Source organism: Pelodiscus sinensis, chromosome 25, assembly GCF_052426305.1.
Source record: "Pelodiscus sinensis isolate ZL-2025 chromosome 25, ASM5242630v1, whole genome shotgun sequence".
Lineage (NCBI taxonomy): Eukaryota > Metazoa > Chordata > Testudines > Trionychidae > Pelodiscus > Pelodiscus sinensis.
In genome coordinates, this window is record NC_143076.1 from 8,409,980 (window position 1) to 8,422,543 (window position 12,564).

Consider the following 12,564-nt stretch of genomic DNA (forward strand, 5'->3'; position numbering starts at 1 on the left):
TTCCATCCAAAACTTTTTTTTCCTTTTTCACTTCTCCTGCTGCTTCCCCGAGTCCCAGGGGAGGGGGAAGTGGAATCGAGCGGGATCAAAAATAACCCTCCTGTGTCAAACCGGGGGACGAAAGTATAAATACGGCGGGCTCGGCAGCCGGCGGCGGGGCTGCGAAGGCTTTGGAGGGGCCGCTCCAGAGGGCTTGGCGGAGGCGCCTGGGGAGGAACGGAGCGGAGCGGAGCGGAGCGAGCTCTGCGGGCGAGGGAGAAGCCCCCTGCTGCCCCGCACGGTGCCCGAGCAGCCGGCTGCGGCTCTCCGGGCGGCGGCCGCCTTGCAGAGGCGCGGGGAGCCGGGCTAGCGCACCGCCGGGCGCTGGCTGCCTCCATCCCTCTCGCCCTCCGCCCGGGCTGCTTTCCGGCCGTGGCACCGGCCCGCTCCCTCCGCTCTCCCGGCCCGTCCCTGGGGGGGTCTCGCTTCGCACCTCCTCGGCCCCGGCCCGCGGCATCCATGCCCCGGCCCCGCGGGGAGCTGGCCGCGCCCGGCGGGCTGGCCCTGCTGCTGCTGCTGTGCCACGCCCGGGCCCTGCCCGCGCAGCCCGCGGACTCCCAGGAGGTGGTGCCGGTGCGGCTCCCGGCGCCGCGGGGCGGAGGGCAGGTCGCCTTCGGCCTCTCCGCCTTCGGCCGCGACTTCGTGCTGCAGCTGGAGCCCGACGCCAGCTTCCTGGCCCGCGGGCTGAAGATCCAGCACCTGGGCGGCCCGCGGGCCGAGGAGGTCGGCGCGGCGCTGCGGGGATGCTTCTACTCCGGGACGGTCAACGCGCAGCCCGGCTCGCTGGCGGCCGTCAGCCTGTGCCAGGGCCTGCGCGGCTCCTTCCTGCTGGACGGGGACGAGTACCTGCTCCAGCCCGCCGCCCGCGGGCCTGGCGAGCCCCTGAGCCAGCCCCACCGGCTCCAGCGGAGGAGGGGGGCCGAGCCCGGGCCGGGCGCCGAAGGGGCAGCCCCGGGAGGAGCGGCCGAGCCGTCCGCGGGGAGCAGCGGCCGGGCCAAGCGCTTCGTGTCCGAGGCGCGCTTCGTGGAGACGCTGCTGGTGGCGGACGCGTCCATGGTCAAGTTCTACGGGGAAGAGCTGAAGGTAAGAAGATGCTTCTATACATAGACACAACCACGACTGGACACACGGACACACACTCACAGAGACATACCTGGACACACACTCACAGAGACACACCTGGACACACACACACGCGTGGACACACCGGGACACACTCACAGAGACACACCTGGACACACACACGCGCGTGGACACGCACACACGCGGACACCCCTGGACACGCACTCACAGAGACACACCTGGACACACACACACGCGTGGACACGCACACACACGCGGACACCCCTGGACACGCACTCACAGAGACACACCTGGACACACACACACGCGTGGACACGCACACACACGCGGACACCCCTGGACACACACTCACAGAGACACACCTGGACACGCGGACACACCTGGACACACACTCACGGAGACACACCTGGACATGCGCGCGCACACACACACGCCTTCTTCACACACACCCCGGCAGGTCCCCTCCATGCATGCGTGCGGTGCCTGGCTCAGTGCCAGCCCCCCCTAGTGGGGACGTGAGGGGCAGGATCTGGCCCCAGGTGATGTGCATCTCCGCAGGTCCCCGGAGCCCCATCAGAGGCGCAGGTGGGCAGCAGCCAGGCTCCGGGGTTGCTCTGATTTCTGCCTCCCCAGGGACCCGGCCTAGGGGAGAGAGCGCTGGGTGGGGGAGGGTTACCAAGCTGGGAGTGAGCCAAGGAAAGTGCAGGGAAGGGGAAGGGAACCGCTAGGGCTGGAGGGCTCGGTCCTGTCTGTCCCACACTTGGCCCCACTGAGGAGAGAGACGGGGCTCAGGAGGGAACCTGCCGGTTGCCCCGGGGTGGCGTTGTTAGGGCTCTGCTGCGCCGCCCACTCCATGCCCTCGATGGGTGGCAGGTGGGGAGGGAGAGCCCTGAAGTCCCCCTTTGGGGACCGCAGGCGGGTCTCTCAAGCGGGCGCATGGAGCCCTGTGATAGGAGACGTACTGGGCTGCCACAGGAAGCGGCGTACACCCGCGCACCTCTCCATCGCCCCTTTGCTCGTAGCAGGGACCGATTTCTGAGAGACACTGTGGCACGCTCCCTCTCCTCCCGGACAGGTGTATCCTCCTCTTAATTTCACTGGGCTCTTGGCAGAAGGCGAGTTACCCCACGTTCCTAAAGGGCTTCCAGATGCGTCGTAGGGCTGAAGGGTGAGCGTGTGGCAGGCAGACCAGGAAAGAGGGGACTCTTGAAGGTTAACATGGGAGCGGCCAGACCAAAGGTCCATCTGGCGCAGTGTCCTGTCTGCCCATGGTCAGGTGTCCCAGAGGGAATCTTCCAGGCAGGGCTAGATTGAGACGTGCTGAGGGCCCATCGCATACCAAATAATGTGGATTGTTCTAACAGAAAGAACAATGAACACAGAAATAATAACGTTTTATATTTGCATGTCTACCTGTACACAGGTGAGGGGGCGATGAAAAATGAGTATTTTTAAATGAGAGGGCCCCTCATAACCAGAGGCCCTACCCTGTAGCTTACTTAGCTTGTACACAAACCTGGCACTGGGAGTGATCCATCCCTGTCACCCATGCCCAGCCCTGGCTGTGCCCAACTGATTGACAGTATCATCAAGGTGAGCTTTCAGACCCGTAATGAGCATGGTCCTTTCTAAGCCTGGTCAATTGCACAGCCCTCGCGGATGTCCGGCTGCATCTGAAGTGTGACACATTTTCAAACTCCGCTATTGCCCAGCAATGTTTGTGCCTTCGCGCCCCCGCCCTCCGCTTCCCACCCCCACGACAGTAGGGCGGTTTGGGGTGTTTTAACCTGACTGGATGACTCGATAGGAAAACACTTTCCAAGATCGCTGAAGGGGCGCTGAGGAAGCTTTCAGAAAGCTGGCTGCGCTCCAGCCGACCAATGGTGCAGTTTCAGCCTGAAAGGAAAACTTTTGAAACTGTTCCAGGCCGTTGAGTAGATCAGCTCGCAATGGATTGGCCCCAGCCTCAGCTGTTCGGCGAGCACTGTCACTAGCTGCGGCTCGTTCCTTCCCTTTCATCCTTCCTTCATCCAGCCGCTACAAAGGCGTCAAATGACTCTGATGCAGGGATGGGAGGAGGCCTCGGGTAGGGGTCCCCACGCCCACTGTGCAGGGTCTGAGAGCCTGTCGCTGCAGAGCTAGCCGGGGAAGTAAGGAGCGCTGAGGTGAGGGAGGTGGAGGAAGTGTGTCTGGCAATGGGGTGATCGCGGCCCAGGCTTGCCTCTCACCCAGGAGAAAGTGCTGCGTTTTCATCTGGTTCCGAGGACAGGGTTTGGGGAGGGGGAGGGGAAGAAGGGGGCAATGTCTCAGTCGCTTGGATCTCACTGAACACCCCCTGGGGCTGGAGCCCGGCAAGTAATGCGAGGCACAGCGGCACAGTGCACCGGCCTGCCTGGGTTAGCCCCCTGCTCGCCCTTAGCACAGCCCCCACGTAGGCACCTGTGCCACACGGCAAAGCGACTCTTCCCCAGCTCCTGCCCGGCGAGACGCGCTCTCTTCTACGGCAGAAGTGTCCTTGGGCCGGTACGAGCCCAGGTCCCAGGTGACTGCAGCACCAAACCAATAGCACCGATCCCCCCCCCCCCCCCCCGGCCCGTGTTCAGTCTGAATGGAGAGGCCAAGCACTGAGTCAGCCAGGCCGATGTGTAAGAGTGGGGCGGGGCCCCCTCCCGATCCAAGCTGTGCAGTGCGAGGGGAGCGCAAGCGGGAACGACTCCACAGTCCGCAGCTGAGGCTGGATTCCGGTGTAGCGAGCTACACCGGCTCCTCTTTCGCAAAGGCGCGATTTGAGCCCAGTGAGTTCAGGGGGGCGCTTCCGGATCCAGCGGAGCATCTGGGGCAGAGCATGGCCTACTCGAGTACCATCCTGGCCCCTCCCTTCTTCCCCCCCCCCCCCACTAATTTCTCTGCTTAATCCCCAAACAGGGCGGGGTAGGGAATCTCTTCCTCCTCGCGGGGCTTTTTGGGGAGGAGGGGCGAAGGGGGAGCAATGTGCTTTTTCTCTCTTAAAAACAATCAACCTTTGGGGTGAGAAACCCCGGAGAGCCCCAGGGCTGAGTGTACGGGCGCCAAGGCTGGGGCTCAGAACGCGCAGAGTGCGCCGGCAGAGCGCTGCCGCGGAAGCTCCGTGCGTAATGCACGAGGCACATCAGCTTGGCTCACGCTCGCGCAGCTGGGCTGGCTTTGCAGAGCCGGTGGGATGCAGACAAGCCTGTGTCAGTGGGAGCAGCGCAGCTGACGGGATGTTCAGGCAGCAAAAATGTTGTGCGAGAAGGGACCGTATTTACAGAGTTGATTTTCTTCCCGTAACAACACTTAAATGACCAAATATTTAGGAAAGGCCAAAGGCATTGTTTACAGTACAAACTATTTTCTCCCATAGCTAGAATGGGTCAGGCATTGGGAATGCGTAAGAGGAGAGTCAGAACAGTGTAGTTACAACCAATTTGGGTACGTCTACACTAGCCCCCTAGATCGATTTAGGGAGGCTAATGAGGGCGACCGAAATTGCAAATCAAGCCCGGGATTTAAATATCCCGCGCTTGATTTGTATGTTCCCTGCTGGTCGCCATTTTAGAAATTGACTAGCCCGAAGTAACTGCCTGCGTCTACACGCGGCAGTGACACGGGATTCCGATTTAAAGCCCTAACTCGAATTAGCTGGTATTCCTCCTGCAATGAGATTTACCAGCTAATTCGATTTAGGGGCTTTAAATCGGAATCCCGTTTCACTGCCGCATGTAGACCCGGGCAGTTACTTCGGACTAGTCAATTTCTAAAATGGCAACCGGGAACATGCAAATCAAGTGTGGGATATTTAAATCCCGGGCTTGATTTGCAATTTCGGTCGCCCTCATTAGCCTCCCTAGATCGATCTAGGGGGCTAGTGTAGACGTACTCTTTGATGCTACTATTAAGGAAATCTATCAGTGATTTGCTTTTATTCATTCCCTTCCATTTGCTCCGTCCTTCCACAACTAGCTCCGCTGTTAGCCGAAATCAGACAGCCCGGTTCTGGCTCTGCTCCCCCTTTACACGGGTGTAAAATCAGGAATAACTGTGACGTTGGGGGGAAGGTGACAGCAGACTCCTGCCCTAAGCCTTTCTACGGCTCATCCCTTCTCTGGATCAGATTATCCAGGGGGCACTTGGCGTTGCAGTTGTGGCCTTGCTCCCGAGCAGCGCTGAGCGCTTTCAACCTGACAAGGCGTGGGAGCTTTCAGCAGCTCTTGGACAGTGCTCAGGCCTTGGCAGGAGGGCATCCGCAGTAACAAACAGAACAACATAAGAGCAGCCACACTGAATCAGCCCAAAGGTCCATCCAGCCCAGTGTCCTGTCTGCCAACAGAGGCCAATGCCAGGTGCCCCAGAGGGAGGAGACACAACAGGGAATCATCAAGTGATCCCTCCCCTGTCATCCATTCCCAGCCCCTGACAAACAGAGGCTACAGGCACCATTCCTGCCCATCCTGGCTCTCAAGTATTGATGGAGCTGACCTCATGAATTCTTTTTTAAACCCTGTTAAAGTCCTGGTCTTCACAGTATCCTCTGGCAAGGAGTTCCACAGGTTGACTGTGCGCTGCATGAAGAACTTCCTTTTGTTTATTTTAAACCTGCTGCCTATTAATTTCATGTAGCGACCTCTAGTTTGTAGGGTGGTTAGAGTCTACAGTTAGACACAAATGCCTGCACTAGGCACATGCTGCTCTGCATGTCTCCTCCAAAGATGCCGCAGCCCTTTGCAAAGGTGAGTGAACATCATGAGCACAACAGGGCCTTCTTATGAACAGCTGAGGAAACAGAGGCATGGAAAGGACTAGGGCCTAACTATTCCAGAGATGCTGAGCACCCACAATTCCCACTGACTTCGCTGGGCCTGGTTTCCCGGGGCCCCCAGGGATGTGGCATTAGCAAAGCAAGGAGGAGGTTTGAAAAGGCCGGCCTCTTTCACTTGCACAAGGCAGCACCGCTAGGCAGTGGCAGAGTCAGGGCACATCCCACTGCGCAGGGTCCTCGGCTGGCTTGGCTGGCGGGAGGGCTTTGGCTCCAGTGTTGCCAACCCCCAAGCTTTCCACACTCAGAAGATCTCAAATGATCATAAACCTCAAGCCCTTTTGCTTGGCCATCTGGTCTCTGAGCCTTCCTGGTGCACTGGGGCCATGTCCTCAAGCATTTCTCCGTAGACACCAGGGCTAGACTCTTTCTTTGTTCTTATGGAAAACTGGGACTCGCTTGGATGCCCCTGACTCCAGCAGCTGGGGCTTGAAAAAGCACCAAATATCCCCAGACTCACCATACAACCAGTGTCTCTGAGTAAGTCGTGAGATCCACCTTGACTTTAGCATTTCTTCCTGACAGTCCAGGGCTGCTCTAAAGCTTCATGAGGGGGCTGTTATAATCTGGTTTCTTTGGGTGCATCTACACAGCAGGGCTTAACTCGAAATAAGCTACACAAATCGAGCTACATCAATTGCATAGCTTATTTTGAAATTGGGAGTGCCTATACAGCACTTATTTTGAAATCGAGCACTCTTCCCCCCACTTCCCGTACTCCTCGTACATCGAGGGTTACAGGAGTCAGAGTAAGAAGCCTTCCAGCTTGACAGTATTTCGACATTATTTCGAAATAACTGCCTGCTGTGTAGACGCGGACCGAGCTATTTCGGAATAGTGCTAGTTATTTCGGAATAGCGTTGCAGTGTAGACGTACCCTTTGAGAACAGCCTGTAGGGACCCAGAATATGGAGCTGTACGGCATCAGCTTACAGTCGAAAGTCCGGGCTGTTGCAGACAGGTGGGACACGGCTTTCTAGCTGTGCAAATGGACCTAAGCAGGTGAGCTAAGCCCAGCCAGATCTTGCTGGTCGAGTCGCCTCTAGCAGTTCCCCTCCACCAAATGGCTGTTGCAACGCCGATGAATGTTCTGCAGCCCATAAAATCTGAGGGTGAACTTTCCAAAGTCTCCTAGGGGACCGAGAACCTCTTGACTCCAATGGGAACTGGATGTTCCAACCCGTAAGTGGCTTTGCAAATATCACCCGAGGCTTCTCACTGGTGCGGGTGGCCAGTCTCAGCAAACAGGAAGATCTCTGTTTCCTTGCTTCCCACCGCGCTGTGCTCTCTGGTCACCACAGCAGCCGGCTCCAGATGTGACTGAGATGGAGCTAACTCAGATCGCCTGGTACCCGCTCCCTCTCTCTCCCCGGCTTATGGCAAGATTTTTCACAGTTTGCACAAGAGAGTTCAATTAATCCGGGGACAAAAGGAGCCAGCCCTCCTTCTCTGATTGTGCAGTCAGACTAGACAAAGGGACATTCTTTAGTCCACGAGGGCCACCTCTGAAGGTTCAATTAACACAGGCTGTTTCCGGCTGCTTTTCATTGCGGCTCTTGAGGAAAGCAAAGAAGAACTTCAATGCATTGGCCTCTCCACTCCGGGCCTCCCGCCTGGCCGTGGTCCTGCGAAGGGGAGGGGGATTACTTTGGCAGCCTGAACTCCAAGTTCAAGAGAACCAAGACTAGGTTGAGCAAAGAGTTTAGGGGCATATTCCAGAGGGGGAGCAATACATTCTGCTCCCCCTCCCCCCAATTTCTCTGCACTGGATGTGGGATTCTTCTCCTTCTCCCTGCCTGGATTGCAGCATAATGTCAAACAGCTGCCACAGCTGACCCCCGAGCTGGCTGCTGGCAAAGCGACTGGATTAGAAAGCACTTTGGTATGAAATGCACAGGGTAGGAGATCATTGCTATTACGCTGCGTCTCATGCCTTGGGATGTGTGTGTAACTCCCCCACGCTGAGCAAAGAGCCTCGCCCGGGACAACTGCAGCGATGGCCGAAGACAAAACACACGTGGCCCCGAGTCTTGTCCAGAGCTCCCTTGGAAAAGAGACGTTGCTTCATCGCTTGGATGTGCCTCTGGCAGGTTAGAGGGTGGGCCAATGAGTCGGGTTTCCTGGGTGACGGTAACGAAAGCAAGGAGCTGTGGGGTCAGAATGCCTGGGCTCTGTTCCTTGCTCTGCCGCTAGCGAGCAGTGTCACCTTGTCCAAGAAACCCTTCTGTGCCTCAGTTTCCCCACCTGTAAAATGAGGCTAATGATATTGGCTGACTTTACAGAGTGGGGCGGTGGGTCAGCCTGATCTGGAAAGGACTGTGGTGACTGAAATGCTGTGGTCTCAAAGGAGAGAGAAAGCAGGTGGGATTTCATGCCCTGCTGTACAAACACTGAGCCACTAGGGCATTTGGTTAGGTCACAGGTGGGCCCTGTATGAGGAGCAGAAGATACGAACCTCAAACCTCGCAGCCTTCCCAGCTCCTTAAGCCTGGCACATTCAGCGAGGAGGGAAGAGAAGGAGAGGGAGAGCAGAGCTGGAGTAGGGAAGGAGCCAGACAAAGAAGAGAGAAGAGGTGGAAAGAGAGGCAGAGCTGAGGGGGAAGGATTAGACAGAAGGGAAGGAAGGAAGAGATGGAGCAGAGGACAGGGAGATGCGAAAACATGTGACAGAACAAAGAAAAGAAGGAGGGCAGGATCCAGCAGAGAAGCAAATAGGAGGGCTGACCAGGCCTTGCCTTCTGCCCCTGCGTTGTCCACAGCTCGTCTTTGACTGCAGCCTGGCTTTGAGCTAGGAAATCCCTGGTCCCCCCCTTCAAAACACTGAAGGAGATGCTGTGAGAGAGGCAGGAGTATCACATCATTGCTTACTGCTGGGCGGTTTTGCCCAGCTTTTAAAGGACTTGTTTTCAGGTTCATCAGGTCTATACACCAACCATCTGTTTTCTTCCCGTTGTCTGTCTGGAGGCAGAATGCCCTGTGCTTATTTCTCCACCCATAAATGCTGTCGTCCAAGAAGAAAAATCATTTCCAGTGACCCTACAGTTATCAGCTGCAGTTTGGAGATTTGGCCTACGAAGCAGCCCTTCGAGAGCAAAGCAGAGTGCAGATCCTACAATAAGATATTGGACTGGGGGGTGCCCTATAAAAATAACCCGACGGTAACAGATAGGTTGAATGTGTGCATAGTCCACTCCAGCCCTACAATAGATGTGTGTGTGTAGTTAGTTTCATTGTGTTTTTTACCCTACTCCTGAAACAATATTTGGAAAACTTTGTCAAGTTCAGAGGCGTGTGCAGAGGGGTTTTGCATGAATCCTTAAAGTCAGATGAAACCCTTCGATGTGAGTGAATTAAATATAACTGCTTACATTGCTATCTCCCATCTCATCCCCTCCCCCCTGTGGAGTGCTGGATGCTAGCAGCAATCTCATGATCTGTAATGGTTTGCGTTTTTTCACACGGGTCAGCGGCAGAGAGCTGCTGGCATGGCCAGTGAGGCACGTGGATTCCTTGCCGGCAAGGCAGTTTGTGCGCTTAGTAACTCAGCTGAGCAAGAGTTGCTAATACTCCCAGAGCACGACAGCAATACTAGTAGTAATTAATATATTTGCTTCCACACGTCCTGGAGGGGTCTTAGGCTGTATCTGTAAAAACAATGAGGAGTCCTGTGGCACCTTAAAACCAACAGATTTATTTGGGCATCAGCTTCTGTGGGTCAAAACCCCTTGGTCTGATGTTTCCACAGCATTATTCCCACAGGGAAACTGAGGCACCACATAACTTCCTCAGTCTGGTGTGTCGTCAAGTGTGGGTCACTGGATGGTGTTTTCTGATGTGTTCCCTAGTTTGATTCTCCTTTGGGGGGAACTGGGTGGAAGATGGTTTTCTCGCCGTTGCAGTGAGTGGGGAATCACAACCCCACAACCACTCCCAGGCAATTGGACAGTCCTCATGGGCTCCATTAAACAGTGGAAACTTACCACTTTGCATTGTTCTCTTTATTGCAGTATGGGCCAAATCTGATCTACCCAACCAGGCAGCTGAACCAGTGCCCGGTGGGAGAGGGGGGAGATCCTCTCTCTTTCCCCTGGGGATGTGATAGTGAACCTGATCCATCTTCCCAGATAGGACTGAAACTGAAGGATCAGGTTCCAAAGTCAGATCCAAGATGGAAAGGATCGGTTGTCTCCCTTTCATGAAAGGTGGGAGTGAAATCTTGAGAGCGGGTTCTTGAGCAGGCTGGTGGAAATCTCATGAGAACATTCCTGACCCCCAAAAGCCATCTGAGATGGCAAAAACCAGCTCCCAAGACTTGAATCTCATGAGCTCTGGTCCCCTCAGTCTTGATTTCACCCATTCCCTGAACCTAACATTGCCTCCCCAGCAGCCGGGACACACCCCGCCCACCCCTCACCCCTGGCCTTCCTGATCTCTCCATCGGCCCTTGGCCCCATGTGCCTTCCCAGCCACCCTCCCCTCATCACTCCATCCAGCTGCACACGCTGCAGCCGGTCCCCTTTCGAAGTGCCCCAAAAAGTCATCTCTACATGCTCGTGCTTCACACTCTTCACTTCCCCACCCTCGTGTGCCGCTCAGGTGCCAAGTGGCGGGACCTCCTACCACCAATAGAGGGTGGGGAGCCCCGGCGGGCCAGTCTCTACTCCACTTTGGCCTGCTGGGGATCCAGCTGGAGAATCCTCCACAGAGCCGTGAGCACGGGCGTGTCCTTGGCGCAGTTCACCCCGGTCCCCGACTCTTGCCCCTTCTGTGGCGAGAGGGAGACCCTGGCGCACGTCTACCTCGAGCGCGCCAAGGTACAGCCCCTCTTTCGGCTCCTCCAGAACCTCTTGTTGAGGGTCTGGCTGCACTTCCCCCCTCACCTACTAATTTACACCCCCCCCCATCTGTGTCACGGGACTGCCCCGTCGTCCTCCTCCTGGCTATGGCCCATTACAAGACCAGGGAGCAGAGGTTGGTGAGGGAGGGGCCCGCGACTATGGGGCCTATCTCCACTCCTGAATCCGTTCACGCAACCGGGCAGAGTTCCACTGGGCTGTGTCCCCTGGCCCTCTCGAGGCCTTCAAGGGGCAGTGGGCGCTGTCCGGGGCTCTGCTCGGTGTCTCCGTCCGGTTCCCTCGTTTTAGCCCTTTGACCTTCAGACCCGTCCCTCTTTTCTCTTTATTTGTCCCCTGGAATCAGTTGGCGTCTAAGGATCTTTGGACCCTCCCTCTAGGGTGGGGGAGGGTCCTTTAGATGTGGGCGGGTTAACGCCCACCCACCTCCTGAACCCCAATAGGAGCAGGGTCACCGTGAAGGGGAATCCATGAAGATCCAATGACAGGGAGAGGTTACACCCCCCCTTGGCCATTAATACAGAGACTGGTAGGGTTAGGAGTGGTGCAAAGGGGGGTGAACAAGCTGGGTCAAACAACGTCAGAGGTTGTCTTCAGCTGAGAAACTGCCTCTGTGGACCCCCTACGATTCCAAGGTGTCTCTGAACTGGCTCTTCTTTCCCAAGAGCAGCCAGATTCTTATGACGGGCCCGCTGAACCCCTTGCTTGCATGCTGAAACTGAATGTACTGCAGCACCAGCTGAGCATGGGTATAAATAGACACCAGATGGTGGAACAAGTGAATTTGACCTTTTAATCTTCACTAAATAGCTGTTTGTTCAATTCCCATTCTGTCTTTGCCTTCCAGTTCTTTTCTGTGTTTGCAGATACAGGGCGGAAATAGAAATTTAACCCTAACCCCACTGTGCCTTCTCCCAAATCAGCCTACCCAGCCACGCATGTTCCTTTATTCTGGACCTTTTGACTCAGAAAAGATCTCTTAGCACTCTTTGCAAGAATTGAGGTGTAATCCCAAATGCCTGGGCTATATTTCAGTTTAGGTAATTATTTTCAGACCCTTCAAAATTCTCATTCTGGTTCCAGTCTTGTTATCTCATTCCTCAAAAAATTGCTCTGTTCTACTTAAGCAGCTACCATATTCCACCCCAGAGACAGCTGCATTTCGGTGGTGGGTGTTGTGAATTCCTGGATGGTTTGTATAGGTATTTAAGTGCTTTGGAGAACTTTCTGCTTTAGATTAGAGGCCGTTATAGAATCACAGAATCATAGGATACTAGAACTGGAAGGGACCTTGAGAGGTCATCAAGTCCAGTCCGTTGTCCCCATGGGAGGACCAAACACCGTCTAGATCACCCCTGATGTTTATTTAACCTGCTCTTAAATATCTCCAGAGATGGAGATTCCACAGCCTCCCTAGCCAATTTATTCCATTGTTTAACCATCCTGACAGGAAGCTGCAATTTAAGCCCATTGCTTCTTCTCCCATCATCAGATGCTAAGGAGAATAATGTTTCTCCCTCCTCCTTGTAACACCCTCCTTATAACATGCTTTTAGATACTTGAAAACCACTATCATGTCCCCATTCAGTCATCTCTTTTTTAAACTGAACAAGCCCAATTCTTTCGGTCTTCCCTCATACTCATGTTTTCTAGACCTTTCATCATGTTTGTTGTTTTCCTCTGGATCTTCCCCAATTTCTCCACATCTTTCTTGAAAGTGGTGCCCAGAGCTGGACACAATACTCCAATTGAGGC

General features: G+C 55.4%; 1 protein-coding gene across 1 annotated transcript in view; it reads left to right on the forward strand.

The window, feature by feature from the left end:
* Positions 1-346: 346 nt before the first annotated feature.
* Positions 347-12,564, forward strand: part of ADAMTS8 (ADAM metallopeptidase with thrombospondin type 1 motif 8) — a 33,524-nt gene continuing 21,306 nt past the window's right edge. Inside the window, exon 1 of the mRNA XM_075909634.2 lies at positions 347-1,122. Coding sequence (XP_075765749.2) covers positions 499-1,122 — 624 coding nt within the window. The 5' untranslated portion in view covers positions 347-498. The remainder of the gene's footprint in view (positions 1,123-12,564) is intronic.